Genomic DNA, 21753 nt, shown 5'->3' on the forward strand with positions numbered 1-21753 from the left:
CCAGCAGATGGTGTGGAGGTTAAGGTGGCTGGGTTCCACAGAGCTGCCTGCATGGTTTGAGTCCCGAGCCCAGCAGCTTGAAAAACACACCAGGTGCATGTGCCTGTGGGCCCAATATTCCAAGGGAAAAACGGAGAAGTGATTGCAGCATGGTATCTTCCCTAGGGAGTGTTTTCTCACTTTCCCTCTGTCTCTGTCTCTGGCGAGTGCACACATCCTATAACAAAAATTAAAAAAAAAAAGAATTACCCAAACAAGGATCTTCATTATACCATCTAAGCATAAAAACATTGGAAAAAGTATAATGGTTCAAAAGGCTTTACATGTAGGTCAAAATTTTAATAAAAAGTATCTCATAATTTAAAAGACTAAAAGGGTCCTTATGCCATTGTCCCATGCTACTAATCACTTCCTCCTGTAACTCTCCAGTTAAGAACAACTCTAACAGTCTTGGGATGGATCAATACCACTTTAGTGCAGACCTCCTCTGAAGGGACTGAACGAGTCTAAGGCTTGGAATGATTCCCAATGCATCGACACCATGAGAAGGTTACAAAGACCATCTGCCTTGCTTGGTCCCTTTCTGAACTCAGTCCCTTAAATTTCTCTTAGTACCTGAAATGATTTTTTCCCAGTTAAACTATTACCAAATATAGAAATTCTTTCCTTATTTACCACTATATACACAGCACTAGCCTGTTAGGCAGTGAATACTCAAAAGAATGTTCAATAAGTAAATGAGGGAACTTAGGATCTGCACTTTAATTTTTAAAATTTAATTAATTATTACTATTATTTAATTTGACCAGATAGAGACAGAGAGGGAAAGTGACAAAGTAAGCCACCAGGTCTGGGACTCAAACTGTGGTCAGCCAGGTGGGAATCCAGCACTTTAACCACCATGCCACCCATCGGCCCCACGATCTGCATTTTAAACTACATATGGAGAGCTCACATGGCACAAATATCCCTGTATCTTCAGGAATAGGAAGCATTCCCGGCCTGTCAGAATTCCATGGAAAGCTCTTGGAATACACAGAAAAGATTAAAACCCAAGCTTAAATGATTAGCTCGTAACTGATCCATACTCAAAATACATTGAGCTTAAACCCACATGCATATACACACATACCGATTTAACTTCTAATATACTTTTAAAAGTTGACTGGAAATTAACAAGAGGGCTTTTGTGATTTGGCAAAGCAAACAAAATGGTTTGGGGAAAACATAGCATGGGAAATTGGGAAATAAGATGATAAATGAATATTCTTGTGTCATTAAGAGCCCTGGTAGTTTCCCATTTCTTTTTCTTTGTACACAGTATAGTTTGTAGAAAAATCAGAGATGAAAGTTGTGGGGTTTTTTTGGTTTGTTTTTGAGAGATTTTGCTATACAGTGTGTTAACTCACTGGAGAGACAGAGAGAGGCAGACAGAAAATGAAAAATAGCCCCCCAGGGAGGATGGCCATGCCACAACCCCTCTCCTCCATTCTCCTGTCAGGTTTTTGGGCACCCACGCACATGCACCTAGCATGAGTTTCAAGCCACATAGAGACAGAGAGGGAAAGTGACAAAGTAAGCCACCAGGTCTGGGACTCAAACTGTGGTCAGCCAGGTGGGAATCCAGCACTTTAACCACCATGCCACCCATCGGCCCCACGATCTGCATTTTAAACTACATATGGAGAGCTCACATGGCACAAATATCCCTGTATCTTCAGGAATAGGAAGCATTCCCGGCCTGTCAGAATTCCATGGAAAGCTCTTGGAATACACAGAAAAGATTAAAACCCAAGCTTAAATGATTAGCTCGTAACTGATCCATACTCAAAATACATTGAGCTTAAACCCACATGCATATACACACATACCGATTTAACTTCTAATATACTTTTAAAAGTTGACTGGAAATTAACAAGAGGGCTTTTGTGATTTGGCAAAGCAAACAAAATGGTTTGGGGAAAACATAGCATGGGAAATTGGGAAATAAGATGATAAATGAATATTCTTGTGTCATTAAGAGCCCTGGTAGTTTCCCATTTCTTTTTCTTTGTACACAGTATAGTTTGTAGAAAAATCAGAGATGAAAGTTGTGGGGTTTTTTTGGTTTGTTTTTGAGAGATTTTGCTATACAGTGTGTTAACTCACTGGAGAGACAGAGAGAGGCAGACAGAAAATGAAAAATAGCCCCCCAGGGAGGATGGCCATGCCACAACCCCTCTCCTCCATTCTCCTGTCAGGTTTTTGGGCACCCACGCACATGCACCTAGCATGAGTTTCAAGCCACTAGGTGGAGGACTTGAACCATGGTTGGCCATGTGGGAGTCCAGCACCTTAACCACTATGCCACCTGCTGGCCCCGGTTTGGTTGCATTTTTAATTACAATGCTAAGAGAAATATGAGAGGTCTTCAAGATGTTTATAGAAAATACGTATGAAAAAAATCAGGCATGAATTTCAAATTTTTCTGTACCAAAATAAACTCATACTTTAATTCCATCTTTTCCTATAAACTCTTTAAAGTTTCCTCATATTGGGTAGCATTTCACAATTTTCTTCAAAACATACAGTAAGATTCCATTAGGTCATTAGAAAAGTCATGACGTATTTTCCTATGCAAAAATGTGTCATGACTTTCCTGACAACCCAATATGTAAACATACTTACATTGAAGAGTATGGGCTTCTCAAAGAATAAATATTTTTGTTATCTACAAGAGTGTTTTTTTCCATGAGGACAGAGAATTGGAAAACAGCCATGTCATGAAATAGTATGGGGCTATTTATTTTATTCATTTTAGATCAAGGCAAAGAATATCAGCCTACCTCAAAAAATAACAAATTTATAGAATCCCTAAATATGTATCATGGTATGAAATACACTGGGAAGAGAATAAACTTTTCCTGTTTCATATATTTTGATTTAACTGGTATAAAGTAAATGCGACTAGAAAGAGAATCAGCTCTTTACTTTGTAGTTGAATTTCTAGGACACAAAAACACAGATGTCCTTTCCAAATCCATACTGCAGTAGACATCTGTTGTTTTTGCCTGCCCTCTTGGAATACACAGAAAAGATTAAAACCCAAGCTTAAATGATTAGCTCGTAACTGATCCATACTCAAAATACATTGAGCTTAAACCCACATGCATATACACACATACCGATTTAACTTCTAATATACTTTTAAAAGTTGACTGGAAATTAACAAGAGGGCTTTTGTGATTTGGCAAAGCAAACAAAATGGTTTGGGGAAAACATAGCATGGGAAATTGGGAAATAAGATGATAAATGAATATTCTTGTGTCATTAAGAGCCCTGGTAGTTTCCCATTTCTTTTTCTTTGTACACAGTATAGTTTGTAGAAAAATCAGAGATGAAAGTTGTGGGGTTTTTTTGGTTTGTTTTTGAGAGATTTTGCTATACAGTGTGTTAACTCACTGGAGAGACAGAGAGAGGCAGACAGAAAATGAAAAATAGCCCCCCAGGGAGGATGGCCATGCCACAACCCCTCTCCTCCATTCTCCTGTCAGGTTTTTGGGCACCCACGCACATGCACCTAGCATGAGTTTCAAGCCACTAGGTGGAGGACTTGAACCATGGTTGGCCATGTGGGAGTCCAGCACCTTAACCACTATGCCACCTGCTGGCCCCGGTTTGGTTGCATTTTTAATTACAATGCTAAGAGAAATATGAGAGGTCTTCAAGATGTTTATAGAAAATACGTATGAAAAAAATCAGGCATGAATTTCAAATTTTTCTGTACCAAAATAAACTCATACTTTAATTCCATCTTTTCCTATAAACTCTTTAAAGTTTCCTCATATTGGGTAGCATTTCACAATTTTCTTCAAAACATACAGTAAGATTCCATTAGGTCATTAGAAAAGTCATGACGTATTTTCCTATGCAAAAATGTGTCATGACTTTCCTGACAACCCAATATGTAAACATACTTACATTGAAGAGTATGGGCTTCTCAAAGAATAAATATTTTTGTTATCTACAAGAGTGTTTTTTTCCATGAGGACAGAGAATTGGAAAACAGCCATGTCATGAAATAGTATGGGGCTATTTATTTTATTCATTTTAGATCAAGGCAAAGAATATCAGCCTACCTCAAAAAATAACAAATTTATAGAATCCCTAAATATGTATCATGGTATGAAATACACTGGGAAGAGAATAAACTTTTCCTGTTTCATATATTTTGATTTAACTGGTATAAAGTAAATGCGACTAGAAAGAGAATCAGCTCTTTACTTTGTAGTTGAATTTCTAGGACACAAAAACACAGATGTCCTTTCCAAATCCATACTGCAGTAGACATCTGTTGTTTTTGCCTGCCCAGCATTTATTCCTTTTTTTTTTTTTAAAGTAATAATGCTGATTTTCCATCAGGGAGTCACTCCTTTACCCTGACAGTTCATATAGTGCAAGCGGCAGTGAGTGACCTGTTTGGCTCGAAATCCTGCCCCTGAAATCCACTGGAGGCCTTATCACCTAGACCTGGCTAATCAGCATAGCCTTCTAGTCACAGGGACGGGATCAGAAATGAACAAGATAGGCAAGAGATCCACATCAGGCCACTGAGATGCATTCTCTGAGTTCTTAACAGAGCTGTTGGGAAAATGGTAGTTGTTGTTGTATTTTTTCCCTTCTGGGGACATCAGAATAGCATAATGTAAGCCTGCAATAATTCATGGCTACTGCTTATTACCAGATGGGTAGAGCCTTTGAGAATGAAACTAACACAGGAAAACAGCCCAGAGATGGAGAAAGTCATAATTATTATAGTGGAGCACCAAAGTCCAGTTATGAGAGAAATGAGCCCAGAGATGGAGAAAGTCATAGTTATTAGAGTGGAGCACCAAAGTCCAGTTATGAGAGAAAGAACACCCGATATGGGCTTTTCAGCTCCATGAACAAGAAATTCCTCGATTTTGCTTAAACTGGGGCAGAGCAGGACTCTAAGACGTGCACCTGAGAGAGCACTGGCCGCTGCACACACTGACAAGTTTCACTGCGGTCTGACTTGACTCTGTGGAAGCTGAGGCTGAAAGCCCTAGAAGGCTGAAATTCTCTCTGGCAATTCCTCAGACCCGTCCTAACTGAAGTGCGGAAACTGTGCCTCATTGTTTCAGCTCTGAACCTAACATAGGGGTGCCTACAATGTCATTATTTTTAAAAGTAGAAAAATGGGCAGGATACTCACTGGTCCGCTTCCTGCGGTGAGATTCTGGAGCGCTCCTAGAGATGCTTCCTGTGTGTAGTTTCGGACACTCTTGGCGATCAAGGACAAATACATCCTTATCACAATGGAGTGCCACAGCCACTCCACACCCTTGGGGTTGCTCTTTTCCTCTGGCATTGGCACGTCCTGGTATTGCTGACCACACACGGAATACAGAATTAATGCATGTCAGGCAACGCCTACAGTTCCACTCCCAAACCAAGAGAACAGACATACCATCTAGAAAGGCTAATAATTTAGTTGCATAATAAGAAGCCCGTAAGGCCCAGATATAGTAGCGTGTGCTTGTTGGTGCTGCTACTTGGCAGGATGGGGTCAGTGGGAGGCCTGGATTGACTATCAGTCTCCCCAGAAAGCCAGCGGTGTGCACCTGTAGCCCCATCTACTTGGGAGGTTGAAGCAGGACCACTGCCCCATAGTGAGACACTTTTTAATTTTTTTTATGAGAGGTTTTTGCTATAGGGTGCGTGTGCTTGCCAGAAAGACAGAGAGAGACATAAAGTGAGAAATCACCCCCCAGGGGGGACGGTCACGCTGCAGTCCCTTCTCGTCCAATCTCTCAGGATCTTGGGCACGCACGCACACATCCCTGGACTGAGTTTAAGCCACCAGTCTGAGACTCAAACCTCGGTCGACTACGTGGGAGTCCAGCAACATAGCCATTACATCAACTGCTGGTCCCAAGACACTGTCTTTAATTAAAATAAAAAACAAAAACAAAAAACAAGCAGAAGCCTTTGAAATAGATATAAAAAATATAAATACGTAAGATATTTTTCAATTACTTAACTTTTAGCCCACGATGATTCTTTCTTCCTACCAACACGTCACACTCCCTAATAATATATTCTTTCCCCATGAAAGAGAATTACACTTAGGCAGTTCTAAGACCGGTTTTCAGTCTGCTGTTAAGCTAAAAGCTAAATTAGTCACAACTATCCTGAAGATAAGAAAAACAGGCCTGTTCCCTCAGAGCCTTGTGAAGTTGTCCAGGACAGCATCAGGGTCCTAAATGTGCCAGCTGTTCTCCAAGTTCACAAATACCTCAGAGGAGGGGAGGTCACATTCTTTCACTCTTCATGTTGGTATGGAAATAAATATGTGTTCTTTTCTCTGCTGCTTTTAGTATATCCAAAGTTTGCCTTTAGAATGCCCAAACCCAAGCATCAGAGTTGCTTTTAATGTAAAAACAATTTACATACTGTTTGCCAAGTAGCATTATGCTTATTTCCTAATCTGTAGGGTATACTGTAGTGTGGATTAATTGCTAACAGTGCAAATCTGGAGCCAGACAGCCTGGGATTGAATTCCATACCCTTTATTTATTTTCTGTATTATTCTGGGAATATTAATTAAACTTTCTGTGTCATCATTTTCTCATCAATGAATGAAGATATTAATAATATATACTTTATTTATTTATCTTTTGGGGGAGAGGTTTTTCACTATAGGGCATGTGTGCTCGCCAGACAAGAGAGAGACATAGAGACAGAAAGTGAGAAATCACCCCCCCCAGGGGGGATGGTCACACCGCAATCCCTTCTCCTCCATTCTCCTCTCGGGATCTTGGGCACGCACGCACATGCGCCTGGTGTGTTTTAAGCCACCGGGTCCGGGACATGAACCATGGTCAACTATGTGGGAGTCCAGCGACATAGCCATTACGCTAACTGCTGGTTCCCAATAATATATACTTTAAAGAGCTGATGTAAGTAGCCAGCAGGTGGCATGACAGTTAAGGTGCCAGACTCCCACATGGTCAACTGTAGTTAACAGTCCTGGACCTGGTGGCTTGAAAATTGTACCAACCGTGTGTGCATGCATATCCAGAATCCCAGGAGGAGAATGGAGAAAAAGAAATTGTGGTGTGGCCATCCCCCCAGGGGGTGATTTCTCATTTTCCCTTTTACTGTCTCTCTCTCTTTCTCTCTGGTGAGTGCATACACCTTAAGGCAAAAAAACTTAAAAAAAAAAAAAGTTGATGTAAGGATTAAAAGAACTTCAGATAGTTCCTGACACATAATAAATACTCAAACACACAGACACATAGATGAACACACACTCTCTCTTTGATTCTTTTGGACAGCTCCCAATATACCTCTTTTACTTTCCTGCTACGACTGCCAAAACACCCAATACTCTTGTTGTTGTCAGTCTGGATATTCCGGTTTTGAATATAGATACTCTGGGAATATTTCTCTGGGAGCTCTGCTTCCAGCTGGTAGGAAAGGTTGTGAAGAATGCACACACAGTTCTCTGTGGCCTGAGAAAAGAGGACATGAATCTTGATCATATACCTACGATATCCCTTTGTAGATGTGATATCACATGACTTATTGGGCTTTAGCTCTTACAAGGTATACGGAATATAACAGGTTATGCCCGGACTGTGGGGTTCCTGGGGAGCGTGGAATGAATGTGGCTAGAAAAGCTAAGGTTAAATCATGAATGGCTAAGGAATAGAGGCTGAATTTCTCAAAACAATGAAAAGCCTTTTGAGCTCACTTTCTAGAGTGTGTCCAGAACGACTCTGTATTCTAGATACATAACTTGGTAGCCATGTTGAGTTGAAAAATAGGAGATACTGTTTACAGGAGTCAATTGCTGTTATAATAATTAGTGTGAAAGAAGTATATAGGAGGACAGCAGTAGTAGCAGTAGAGAGAAGTAGATGACCTAACAGGCATTTCAGAAGTAGAATGTACATGACTTGTTACCCAGTAGATATGGGATGTAGGAGAAAGGAGGTAGCTAAGATTATTCAGATTTCTATCTTCATTTGATGGATGGTGATAGTTATTGAGGAGGATGACACAGAGGAAGAGCAAGGTTGGGGAGAGGGAAGAGATGAATTTAAGTTCCTTGTCGAACCTGGAGTATTTGGACTCCTTCCAAAAATCTATACAAGAGTTATTAAAAAGAGAGTTGAAAATTTGCCTCTAGAAGTAGAAAGAAAAATAAAGTTAAATAGATTTTCATATTTCTCAGCATGTGTAAGAAATCTTAGGCTCAGCCATTGAGTCAATGAATAAATCCAAACTGAGTAGTTACTTTTAGAATACTCTGAAGCATCATAGAAAGACAAAACAGGTAACTCAGTATGTAAGGCATTTAACTTTGAGATCACCTTGTCATCTGGCTGGTAATCTGCAATGGTTCCTCTGACATAGTGGACCAGTGAGTCAATGAGGCCTTCACACCTTCTCATCACTTTCCTCCCGTCGGGGCCAGCTGAACTCATGTTTCTATCAGGAAAAACAAATACACCAAAAAAGCACATCTTGGGCTGTGTGTCCAACAGGCCTTTGTTTTAAAGAAAAGGGGCAAATTCATAAAAATAGGGCAGACTTTCTGAGGTCAGTAAATCACTGATTGTCTAATGGTCATCAAATCTGGACATGATTTCTAAAAATGTCCACATGACATAAAATGGTGTCAATAAAAGTCTTTTGCCTATTTGACTTCACATACCAAGGTCAGGCACTATTTATTTTACTTAATATTACCCTATTTTTGAGATGGCAGATATGAGACAAATGTTTTGTAACTAACAGGAGAAGAAATGGCTCATTAGATATAGCAATACATGGGATTTCCAAGTCCCCATCTGCTCCATTTCTAATTGTTTAACTCTAAATAACTTAAAATATCTAGGCCTCAGTTTCCTCATGTGTAAAACTACGTGTTGGTGTTTTGGGGTGGTTTCATGGATTTTGGTTTAAACTGTTAGTAGCAAATACTGGGACCAGCAAGTGGCATGGTGGTTAAGGTGCTGTACATTCCTGCATGGCCAACCACGGTTCAAGTCCCGGACCTGGTGGCTTCCTTTGTCCCTTTTCCTCCCTCTCTCTCTCTCTCTGTGTGTGTCTCTCTCTCTGGTCAAATTAAAATAAATGAATGAATAAATAAAATTAAATAAATAATAACTAAAAAAACTGTTAGTAGCAAATACTAAACATGCTATAAAATGAGATGATTCAGTGACTAAAATGGCAGAGAAAACCATTTTCAGCATATAAGATCTATTAATAAGTCAAAAGCATGACCATAAATATCTCTGTATTTAAGATTATTTCTAATTTTGCTAAGCCATGACACCTTTCTATTAACTCTACCTAAATATACTTGTGGAGGTTACTTCCTTATAGAGAAATTAAGCTTATTAAATATAGCAAAATAATGCACTTGAAGATTACACTGCAGATTCAGATCGTGTTTATATTCTGATATTGTTGTTATTACCTTCCTTAGGATTAAGTTTTTCTTGTTAGGATTTTCTGTTTAAAATTTTCTTTTTGGGGGGACCAGCAGTTAGCGTAATGGCTATGTCGCTGGACTCCCACGTAGTAGACCACGATTTGAGTCCCGGACCCGGTGGCTTAAACTCATGCCGGGCGTGTGTGCGTGCGTGCCCAAGATCCCGAGAGGAGAATGGAGGAGAAGGGACTGCAGCGTGGCCATCCCCCGTGGGGGGTGATTTCTCGCTTTCTGTCTCCCTGTCTCTTTCTGTCTGGCGAGCGCAGGTGCCCAATAGCACAAACCTCTCAAAAAAATTTTTTTTTTCTTTTTTTTCCAAAAAATGTTAGTACCTTGGTTAGCAAAAATAGTAAACAAATAGTGTTTTTGGATTTTTAGAACTTGAAAACTCCTCCTATCCCCCTTCACCAACTTTAATTGTTAAGAGGTATTTCTGGGGCCAGCAGGTGGTGGCATGGTGGTTAAGGATACTGGTTTTCCACATGGCTGACAGTGATTTGAGTGCTGGACCTGGTGGCATGCTTTCTTACTTTCTCTCTCTCACTCTGTCTCTCTCTGATCAAATTAAAAATAAATAAATAAAGTTGAAATTAAAAATTCCTTTAAAAAAGAATTATTTTTATAAATTGTATTAGACTATTTCTTTTTACTGTTAAGTAGAATATCCAAATTAAAACCTTTTTGTATATAATATCTCAGTCTCTTCTTGAACATCAAAGAGAACTACAACATCGAGACTTTTCTGGCTCAATTTTCCTCATCTTAAAAATAATATCATGGGAACCAGCAGTTAGCGTAATGGCTATGTCGCTGGACTCCCACGTAGTCAACCGCGGTTCGTGTCCCGGACCCGGTGGCTTAAAACTCATGCCGGGCACGTGTGCGTGCGTGCCCAAGATCCCGAGAGGAGAATGGAGGAGAAGGGATTGCGGCGTGACCATCCCCCCTGGGGGGTGATTTCTCGCTTTCTGTCTCTCTGTCTCTCTCTGTCTGTTTGGTGAGCGCACGTGCCCTACAGTGAAAATCTCTCCCCCCCCAAAAATAATAATATCATTGCACTATGTCATTCCAAAACATCTTTCTAGGGCCAGGTGGTGGCACAGAAGTAAAATGCAACACTCTGCCCGGCTGACCCGTGTAGGAAGGTTCTGGGTTCACCTTTGGATACCTCTCTGGAGATGCCATGTGTGTATGAACTTAATCTGGAACTGGCTGAAGTTGGGGAGGATCAAGGCATCATGACCCTGTTAGGGTGCTGTCTGTCTCTCTCTCATGGAATAAACAAACAAACAAAAAAGGCTTTTCTGTCTCCAAATTACTGCTTTAGATGAATCTCTGTCAAGGAAAAAATGTGCCTAGCATTACATCAGGAACTAAAGCAGGGACCCACAGATGGTGAAATGGTTATGTTGCTGGACTCCCACATGGCCGACCCTTTTGAGTCCTGGACCTGGCAGATTGAAACTCACACCAGGTGTGTGTGTGTGCATGCCCAAAATTCCAAGGAGAATAGAGAAGGGATTGCAGTGTGGCCATCCCCCTGATTTCTTGCTTTCTGTCTCTCCAACAAGTGCACGTGCCCTATAGCAATCTTTCAAATAGATAAATAAAAAAATAAAGGTCTCATGTCCTAAATATATAAAGAATTCTAAAAAAAAACGAGGGAACAAGAAAGGAGTATATAATATTGTACCTCACTTTCTTGGAGATCATATCTGTAAACTGACCTCCATGAAATTGACAATACTTGGCTGTTTTTAACCCAATTTCAAAATTCAACCTAATAATTGAGATAAAACTAATATACTAAAAATTGAGAGTATTCTAACTAAAAATGGCAATTTCAAAATTCAACCTAATAGTTGAGATAAGACTAATATACTAAAAATTGAGAGTATTCTAACAATTTAATGGTTGCTGAATTGATACAATGGATTTTATTTTAACATCTTGTCTGTGATTTTGTTCTCATTGATTCTTCTAATTAAAGATTACTTCCTTATTTTTTTTTTTACAGAAAAACACCGATGATTTATTAAAAAAAGCTAATGAATGGATTCATAAACTGGAAATAAAACCATATTTACTATAGCTTTCTCTCAAGAAAGATCATTTAGAACATCATCCTCTATTTTATGAGGCCTTTGAGAATCATCACATCTTAAGGAGCTTTACAGAAATCAAAAATGCTTTTTTTCCCCACTCTCCTTGTTTTACACCTGAAGAAACTGAGGTGGAAGAGTTTAAGTTGCTTTTCTTGGTTACAGCAAACAAGTGGTAGAGTCAGGATAGGAGGGCTGTTCTTTATTCCCTGCCCAGGGTGGCTCAGAATACAGAAAGCTCACTGAACATTCATTCTGTCTGCCATTTGTTTAGCAAATACCGTATTGTCTCCAGCTGCAAGACAATGTTATCATGTTGTAAAGCTTCCCTTTGACCTTTTCAACCTCTGGTTTCGAGAAATGGCAGTTGCTTGAAACTGCTTTGAGAAATCAAAAGGTCTGTCGCTCTCCCTAGCTAAGCCCACGACATACCTTGCAGATGGATGACTTAGCTTTCACTGCAGCGTGTTTATTTTGAGTCAGAATGGTAATTCAGTTTGGCAGTACTGCCAGTTCACACATACTAACTGCTGTCTTGTAGTTTGGTATTATCCAGACTCTACTTGTTTTGAAATGGGACTTATCAGGGTTTTCTGGCAGTTGATACTTTTGTTGACAGAAGGTGCATGGAACCTCATTGCTTCAGTATTTACTCCTGCATATCAAAAATAGTTCTCACCTTACTCAATCTCCCACAAATTGAGTATGAATGATAAGAGTATTATTTCATGCTGCTGTTCCATGAATAAAAGTTGCTAGCTATTAATAGAAAGAATTTGTTATCATGCCCCTCTGAAAATAACCTGTAAGTAGGAAAAAGAATATATCCATCAAGCATTTTTTAACAGCTAATATTTCACTATGTGGAATCAGAGAGTTAACATGGCTGCCGGCAGGCAGAACCGACCTGTTGAAATTTATCTCCTGACTCCTGAGAAATATTTATTACTATGTGTAACCAAATGGAGATATAATATGGAAAATATCTCAAAACTATTGAGATAAATGAAACACATCAAAACAATTATCTTTGAAAAGTAAAGGACAATGAACATAGAAACTCAATAGTTAACTCGATAAAAACTGATTATCAGAGTTACCAATAGAATATATTGAAAACGTTTAATTTAGTGCCTATAGTTTCAGTCTGATTAAACGATAGGTTTATTTTTGCTGGGATAATCTAGTCCAAGTCTGAGTAAAAATACAGACACTTTTAGGTAAACTAAAAATGCACATTGTTAAATACTAAAATTTAAAAAGTAGGTCCTTATGGGGCCAGTAGACAGAGTGATAGTTACGGCATTTGACTCCTACAAGGCTGATTGAGGTTTGAGTCCCGGACTGGGAGGCTGAAAAAACACCAGAAGTGTATGCAAGTGTACCCAAAATTCTGAGAAGAAAATGAGATGGAGAAGAGATTGCAGTGTGGTCATCCCTCACACCCACCCGGAGTGGTGGTTTCTCACCTTCCCCCTCTCTCTGTCTCTAACTATTACACAAATTCTATGGCAAAATCTTTAAAAACAAAAGAAAAAAAAGGGCAAGATTGTTTTGGGAGTTCTTCACTTTCCCTGGGCCCAATGGGAGAGTGCCAGCTTCATCTGCAGCCTATGTTTGATATTAGAAAGAATTTTTCTGGCCTGTGAAGGATGGGTGATTAGGTAGGAACAAACAGACTCTGAGCCTCTGGTTATTACTGGAATGATCACAGCTTCACGTACTTAGGAGGATTCCGGTGTTCTTTCTATATGAAAGCAAATCTGAACCCTTGACTCTTCCCAGGACCATTTATCTACGTATTTCTGAGTGTCTAAATGAAAAGAGAAAACAACAAAAAAATACACTCTGGATCCTGCTAGAATTAAAGGGAAAAACGATATGCCATTGCTATTATTAATGATAGTGTGACTAAGCTCTAAATTCATACAGTAAAACCAACGAATGGGCAATGTCAGATGATAAAAATATCTGTAATTTAGTGTTTGTGCTAGACACTACAGTAGGTGATTTATAAATATGATCTGGGGCCAGCAGATGGCATAGTGGTTAAAGTGCTGGACCCCCTCATGGTCGACTGTGGTTTGAGCCCTGGACCCAGCGGCTTGAAAATCATTCTGGGCCTGGGTGTGTGCGTGCTCAAAATTACAGGAGAATGGAGAAAGTATCGCAACATGGCCATCATCCCTGTGAGGTGATTTCTTACTTTCTCTCTCTGTCTCTTCAGCAAGTGGATGTGCCCTATAGTAAAAACCTCCCCTATAAATATTATGATCTGTAATTTTCACGAGTTCCTAAAACTAGAGTACCCTAGAATTTCATTATGAAATTCTGTGACTAGCCTTTAAAATCAGAATGGACAGTTTCTAACAACATTTTTACCAATCCTTCAAGGCAAGGTTATCTGTTTGGTTGTGTGCAGGCATGCTGTCAAATACGGCTATGTTACCAGCACTGATGGCAAGTTTGTCGTAACACAGAGTACACAGGCTGGTGTACCGTGTCTGGGCAACCGGCATGGGGAAACAATGAGCTAATATGAAATGGCTAAAGGAAATGGCTATAGAACGTATACTGTGGCACGGTGGTAAAATGTGACCCTCTGGGGAACCAGCAGTTAGCGTAATAGCTATGTTGCTGGACTCCCACGTAGTGGACCGCGGTTCGCCTCCCGGACCTGGTGGCTTAAAACTCATGCCGGGCGCGTGTGCGTGCGTGCCCAAGATCCCGAGAGGAGAATGGAGGAGAAGGGATTGCGCCGTGACCATCCCCTCTGGGGGGTGATTTCTCGCTTTCTGTCTCTATGTCTCTCTCTGTCTGTCTGGCGAGCGGACGTGCCCTGTAGCAAAAACCTCTCCAAAAAAAAAAATGTGACCCTCTGGAGGGCTGACTCATTTGGGAGGTCTGGGTTCACAGGTAAGATCTCCCTCAGTATGTCAGACACGTGTATGCCCATGATCCGGGGCTCACTGAGGCTGGGACTGGGTTACTGGCATCAAAGGCCTGGTGGGGGTGCTGTCTCATTCTCTCTGTTTGACTCTTTTGCTAATGGAAGAAATAAACTTTTTAAAAGTTTAAAGTAAAAAGTTATATTTCATGTACTTTTAAAAACTGGGGCTAGGGGCCAGCAGTTGGCATGGTAGTTTAGGGCGCTGGACTTCCACATGGCTGACCATAATTCAAGTCCCAGACCTGGCAGCTTCCTTTCTTACTTTCTCTCTCTCACTCTGTTCCTCTCTGGTCAAAATAAAATAAAATAAAATAAAATAAATAAAGCTAAATAAAATCATTTAAAAAAAAAAAAAGAAACTGTAGCTACTTTTACTTGATAAGGGATATGGTCTCCTCTTAACACAGTTCATGTTGCATCCCATACACGACCTGGTGGATACAGGGTCGGCTTACAGGTCTAACCAGTATCCTGAGAGAGTGAGTACCTCAATGATTTAAAAAACATTGTGGACCTATCTTCGTGTTCATCAATAATTTGAGGCTTTATAATACTGCACATTGTAAATTGTGCCGTAAGGCCCCAAGCGGTACTGGTCAATGAAGTGCCTGGGAGGCACAGTTAGAGCCCAGAGCAAGACTGAGTGGGCCCTTGATAAGACACTGGCAGATAGAGAGGCATCCTTCTTCCTCTCATTTGAGATTTAGGTCTGTGCTTTTGTTTAAACTCTCAGCTGATCCATATCAAACACTTGGGCCCTGTCCACGATTAACCAAGAGAAAGCATGAGAGGCAGCTTGTGCTTGCATGCAACAAAAGGAGAACCTCATTTGAACTGGCAGAGGAACAAAAACTCTATGCGAAAAGAAGGGCTTGTCTGTACTCCAAACTCACCATCAGTTCCTGAAGGTATCGGCAAACATCAGCCAAAGTTCAGTCTGCCACAGGAGCAACACGGGGAGGGAGGACAAGGCTCTACAACTACACATTAACCAGACATCAGCACATCAAGAAAGTAGTGGCGGGGAGACGTTATCCTTAAAAACCCTTCAGCTCTACTTCCTGCATTTTCGCGTCTTCCCAAATCATTTTGAATAGTCAATTTAGCCAGTAATCATCTCTTTGGTAAGCAACATTCATTTCCTCATGGTTTAGTGAGAACAGGTTATTTAGGGTACAGGGCCAAATTCCATTTAAAATAAATTATAAACAGCAAACTGTTTTTTAAAAAAACACATGTAGGGGCCATTGCAATTTGCATAAACATTTCTGACAGCTAAAGAGAAGGCTGAAATGCTAAACTAGAATGAATAAAGATACTCAACATTGAGAGTAGAATCATATGATGCTCAGATAGTTAGCACCAAGATAGACCCCGACTGTAACCATAGAGCAGTGACGAAGTCATTGCTTGCCTTACCCTGATATATCAACCCACTCAGCATTTTAATACCGATGAATTTAAAAGCTTTTACTAGCAGTTCTGACTATAGTATAGTTACATATTATCTGGAAAAAGATTTTTAGTGAGATAAGGTATAATTCATAAAATGCCACTTCTAATTTAAGCTATACACACATATTTTTCTTTTAGCATGAGGATACTTTTTAAAACTTTTGACAAAGACATTTTTGGAGATTTCTTTTTCTATTTAGGATTTAACTCATAAGCTAAGTGATACAAAAAGACCAGAAAAGGCAGTTCTCATGATATAATAAGTAAAAACTATACTGTCTCCTGTGCTGATTTTTCTTCCTTCATATTATCCCTGTCATGTATTTCCAGGCAGTTAACATTTATGGACTCCCTGATATGAATAAAGGGTTTCTTTAGCAAAGAGAAATGTTATGTAATTTCTGAACCAATCTGGTAAGGACATGAATAAAATGGAGGAGATTTTGCAAGGTGGGTTGATTATGGGTGTGCTACCTGATAATTCAAAGACACATGTATTCTTTTTAAGAAAGATTTTTGCTATAGGACATATGTGCTTGCTGGAGAGACAGGGAGAGACAGAAAGTGAGAAATCACTTCCTGGGGGTATGGCCAGGCCACAGTCCCTTGTCCTCCATTCTCCTCTTAGGATTTTGGGCATACATGTGCCTGGAGTAAGTTTTAAGTCACCAGGTCTGGGATTCCAACCATGTTAGACTAAGTGGGAGTCCAGTGATGTAACCATTACACCATCTGCTGGTCCCAAGGTAGTTAAGGGGTTGGATCCCATATCGCTGACTCCATGGCTTGAGTCCCAGATCCAGTGGGTTGAAAACATGCTGGATATGTTTGCATACATGCTTAAAATCCCAAAAGGAGAATAGAGGAGAAGGGATTGCGGCATGGCCATCCTTCCTGGGGGGTGATTTCTCGCTTTCTGTCTGTATGTCTCTCTCCAGAAGAACACATGCCCTATGGCAAAAATCTAAAAAGTAAACAAAAAACATTGTGTTTAGTAAAATCAGAGAGAGATGACCAGGTGAACATAACCATATTTGTTTTGATTGTTTCTTAATTTTTTGCTTTAACAACTTAAGAACTGTTGAGAGATTTCAAAATAATGATCTAAAACAATCATCTGTATAGAATATAAAACAACTTTTTATTTTTTTTTTTTTTGAGAGATTTTCACTGTAGGGCGCGTGCCCTCGCCAGACAGACAGAGACATCGAGACAGAAAGCGAGAAATCCCCCCCCAGGGGGGATGGTCATGCCACAATCCCTTCTCCTCCATTCTCTTCTCGGGATCTTGGGCACGCACGCACACGCGCCCGGCGTGAGTTTTAAGCCACCGGGTCCGGGACACGAACCGTGGTCGACTACGTGGGAGTCCAGCGACACAGCCATTACGCTAACTGCTGGTTCCCAACAACTTTTTTTTTAAAAAAAGAGAGATTTTTGCTATAGGGCAAGTGTGCTCGCTGGAGAGACAGAGAGACAGAAAGTGAGAAATCACCCTCGGCGGGGATATTAAAAATAAATTTAGACAAACCAAAATTTAATAGAGTTTATTTAATGAAGGATGGGCGAATTAAATTGGGCAGCCTCTCAGAAGATGGCTTTCAAGAGACTACGGCTAGCCCCGTGGTTTACAGGGAATATATGGGGGTGGACCAGGAAAGTGACATGTGCAGTGAAGGGAGAGTGTCGTATAAGTAAGTGAGGGAGTGAGGTAGAGAGATCAGTGGTTACAGGTGCAAGGTAGGCTGCACAAACAACCCAAAAGGTGAGCTTTCTGTGACTGACTGAAATGTGACTAGGGTGACTGGCCTTAATCTAATAGGTGGATTTTGGCTTATTCAGAGAGATCTAAATGTGGCAGTACAAGGACCATTTTAGGCCAGAATAGTTGGACAGGGGATGCCACAGTGCAATCCCTTCTCCTCCATTCTCCTCTTAGGATTTTGGGCACAAAAGCACACGTGGCCTGTGTGTTTTAAGCTGCTGGGTCCGGGACTCAAGCTGTGGTTGACTATATGGAAGTCTAGTAACCATTATGCCATCTCCTGGTCCCATAAAACAACTGTTTTTAAAAATTGAGATCTTGGGAGACCAGCAGTTAGTGTAATGGCTATGTCGCTGGACTCCCATGTAGTCGACCGCAGTTCACGTCCCGAACCCGGTGGCTTAAAACTCATGCCGGGAGCATGTGCGTGTGTGCCCAAGATCCTGAGAAGAGCATGGAGGAGAAGGGATTGTGGCGTGGCCATCCCCCCAGGGGGGAGGGTGATTTCTCACTTTCTGTCTCTCTGTCTCTCCGTCTGTGAGCGCATATGCCCTATAGCAAAAACCTCTCAAAAAAAAAAAATATTGAGATCTTGGGACCAGCAGGTGGTATGGTTAAGGTGGCTGGACACTCCCACATGGCCAATCAAGGTTCAAGTCCCAGACCTGGTGGCTTGCTTTCTCACTTTCTCTCTCTCTCTGGTCAAAGGAAAATAAATGAAAGAATAAGTAAAATTAAATAAATACTTCTTTAAAAAATTGAGATCTTACTTATCCATTTAAATACCTATTACATCTTTTAAATCTACTAAAAGAAACATTTATCAAACAATTTAATGCCATTGGGGAAAAAAAAACACATTAAAAAAACACTTTTTTTCTGTATCTAAAGTAAACAACATGGGGTGGACAGCGGTGCGGTGACGCCCTGATACTGGCCCACATGGAAGAGCTTGGTGTTTGTGTCTGGGACCTCCCTGGGTACACCGGATGTGCGTGTGCCCTTGGAGTAGGGCCTGATGAAGGCTGGGGATGCACTGAGGTGTTAGAACCCTACTGGGTGCTGTCCCTCTGTCTCTTTTTCTTTTTTCTTTTTTTTGGAGAGATTTTCACTGTAGGGCGCGTCCGCTCGCCAGACAGACAGAGAGAGACATAGAGACAGAAAGCGAGAAATCACCCCCCAGGGGGGATGGTCACGCCGCAATCCCTTCTCCTCCATTCTCTTCTCGGGATCTTGGGCACGCACGCACACGCGCCCGGCGTGAGTTTTAAGCCACCGGGTCCGGGACACGAACCGCGGTCGACTACGTGGGAGTCCAGCGACATAGCCATTACGCTAACTGCTGGTTCCCTGTCTCTTTTTCTTATGGAAGAAATAAATAAACATAAAAAGCCTAAAATAACCAACATAAATGTGGTTCTGACTGACAGCACATTATTAAAAATATTTCCCATTTCATTATTTATGGACTTCTTCATATTGCTAATGTTTACACACCTTACGTGAAGAGTTTAAATAATTAACTAAACAGCTGAGGCTGAAGTTGATAAGTCAACTCTCTTTTCTATTTCTATTTCTGAGCCACTGTCTCAGTTCAGCTTATTTGGATATTACTATTGAGTTTCCATTTTGTTTACACAATCTCATCTAACACCACTCTTCTAGTTTTATGGTAAATTACTTTCCAGAAATAACTGCATTTATATTATGACTTTAAAAATAAGTTCTGTTGGGACCAGCAGGTGGCATGATGGTTAAGGTTAACACTCCCACATGGCTGACCAGGGTTCAAGTCTTGAATCTGGTGGCTTGCTTTCTCACTTTCTCTCTCTCTCACTCTCAACCTCTGTCTCTCTCTGGTCAAATTAAAAAAAGAATAAATAAAAAAAAAATAAATACTTATTTAAAAAAAGAAAAAAATAAGTTCTGTTTTGGGGTTTATTGTTTTATAGAAAAGAAAGATATTATTTGATAATCAAATAAATTAGCACTTCATTTAATTATATATCTTCTCAATTATTTGGGATTATGCCCAAGGCTGACCAAATAAGTTTTTTTTTGTCATGAGTATTCAGAATAAGAAATAAATGAGCAAAGATTATTAGAATGAAAATGACTAATTTAAAACATGAAAATGATTAATTTTAGATGCAGTAAATTTTTGAAGTTTGGTGATAAATGTAAATAATTAAATTTAGTATGTATTATATGTGTGTGTGCTGGAGACGATAAATGTAATTGAATATGTTAAAATTTTACATGGAGACGTTTGCATTTTATTTTCAGAGAGTGACTGGTATTAATGTTAAAAAAGGAAGGAGGAGGAGGATAAGGAGAACAAGACTGACAGTTCTAACTTTTCTTCCTAAAGGTAGAATTTGCTTCCTCTGACCACTTCCCAGCCAGGTGGATTCATAGTGACAAGTGCCAATGAAAGTTTGTTCCAAGACAGTTATAAATTTTAGTGCTTAAAAGAATATCATACATCCATTGAAACACATTGACAACATGACACCTGGGAAAAGTGGTTAAGTCATTTGTAGGAGAAACACATTGTCAATGCTTTCCCTCTCTGACCAGCATGTACAGGCACACAATACAATTAAGAAAAAAGGAGTATATTTTATTGGGTTGCCAGAAAAAGTCGTGACACATTTTTTTTTTTTTTTTTTTTTTTTGCATAGAGAAACATAGAAAAAAAATGTCATGACTTTTCTGGCAACCTAATATAAAATGGTATAGTAATTTTCTGTCATTTTTTGGTCCTATCATCCAAAAGAAAAGGACAAATAACTAGGATGGATTTAAAAAAGTAGAAACAACTGGCGTTGCTAAGATTAAGGCAACAATTTATAAGCCTTTTCCCAGGCAAATGGCTAACAAACTACAGTAACTCAGGAAAACAACTTTTTAGGGCTCTATAAATTCACCTTTTCAACATGACTCGATTTAAGAGCAATGGAGAAGACCTAGAGAGAGATTCAAACACCTGCTTGAATGGCACCTGAGTATGACTTTCTCCAGAACTGTTCCCATCCTCTCCCCCAGGCAACATTAGTTAAGCAATTCAAGGATTCCACAGAGGCTAATCTACCTCTTTTACACTTCCTATCACATGTAGCTCATTGTCTCCTCTGGTGTTTATCTTCGCCACTAAACCCAGAGTTCTTCAGGTACAGATAGGTCCCAATTGCTTTTGAAATTTGAACTGTGCTTGGGATACAGCAGGCATTCAAAAAGTACTCAAGGAATAAGGACAGTGTGGAGAAGAATAAAGGTGGGCCCCTGAGAAACTTGCGAGAAGGCTGGACTGGACGCCATCATTAAACTTCCGGTAACTGGTAATTGGTTCTAAAATTGCGAAACAGAGTCTGGCACTTCATTCCGTCAACTGAAGAGTGGGACCACTAACAGAAGCTGCCTAGACGTGTCTGGTTTTGGCCCGAAGTGTTTCCCGAAACTTTGAATCTCACTGCTCTTGGGCCAAACCCTTTTTTCCTTTCTCTGATCTGACTGAGCCCCAGAATCCCCCAAGGTCTTACTGTCTTACTAAGTGCCTGACACCTGAAGGCATTTTAATCTCTTACCTCTAAGAGAGATTAAGAGGTGTTTCTACCTCTTTTCTTTAAAAGAGGAAGGAAGAATGGGGAGAAGAAAGGAAAGAAAGAAGAAAAAAGGCAGAGGAAAGAAGTCATAATAAGGATGTGGAGGATTGGAGAAATAATGATAAATCTTGGCAGAAATTTCAGTTTTTCGACCTAACAATAATCACTGGCTTTATTTCTGCTACATCCAAGGGCTTTCCTATCAGTGATTTGAACATATAGATTGGACAGGCTGGTCATACCAATTCTGAAGGAACAGGCATTGTGAACCATAGTATAATTCATACTAAACAGAAAAGAAGGGCACTCTGTGTGTGTGTGTGTGTGTGTGTGTGTGTGTGTGTGTGTGTGTGTGTGTGTGTGTG

General features: G+C 40.2%; 1 protein-coding gene across 1 annotated transcript in view; it reads right to left on the reverse strand.

Annotated features, from left to right (window-relative positions):
* Positions 1 to 21753, reverse strand: part of PKP2 (plakophilin 2) — a gene marked incomplete at its 5' end in the record, with an annotated part of 109934 nt that overhangs the window by 19072 nt on the left and 69109 nt on the right. Inside the window, 3 exon segments of the mRNA XM_014584052.2 lie at positions 5216 to 5389; positions 7353 to 7517; positions 8382 to 8499. Of these exon segments, the coding sequence (XP_014439538.1) occupies positions 5216 to 5389; positions 7353 to 7517; positions 8382 to 8499 (457 nt within the window).

Source organism: Tupaia chinensis, unplaced genomic scaffold (assembly GCF_000334495.1).
Source record: "Tupaia chinensis unplaced genomic scaffold, TupChi_1.0 Scaffold145519_1, whole genome shotgun sequence".
Lineage (NCBI taxonomy): Eukaryota > Metazoa > Chordata > Mammalia > Scandentia > Tupaiidae > Tupaia > Tupaia belangeri.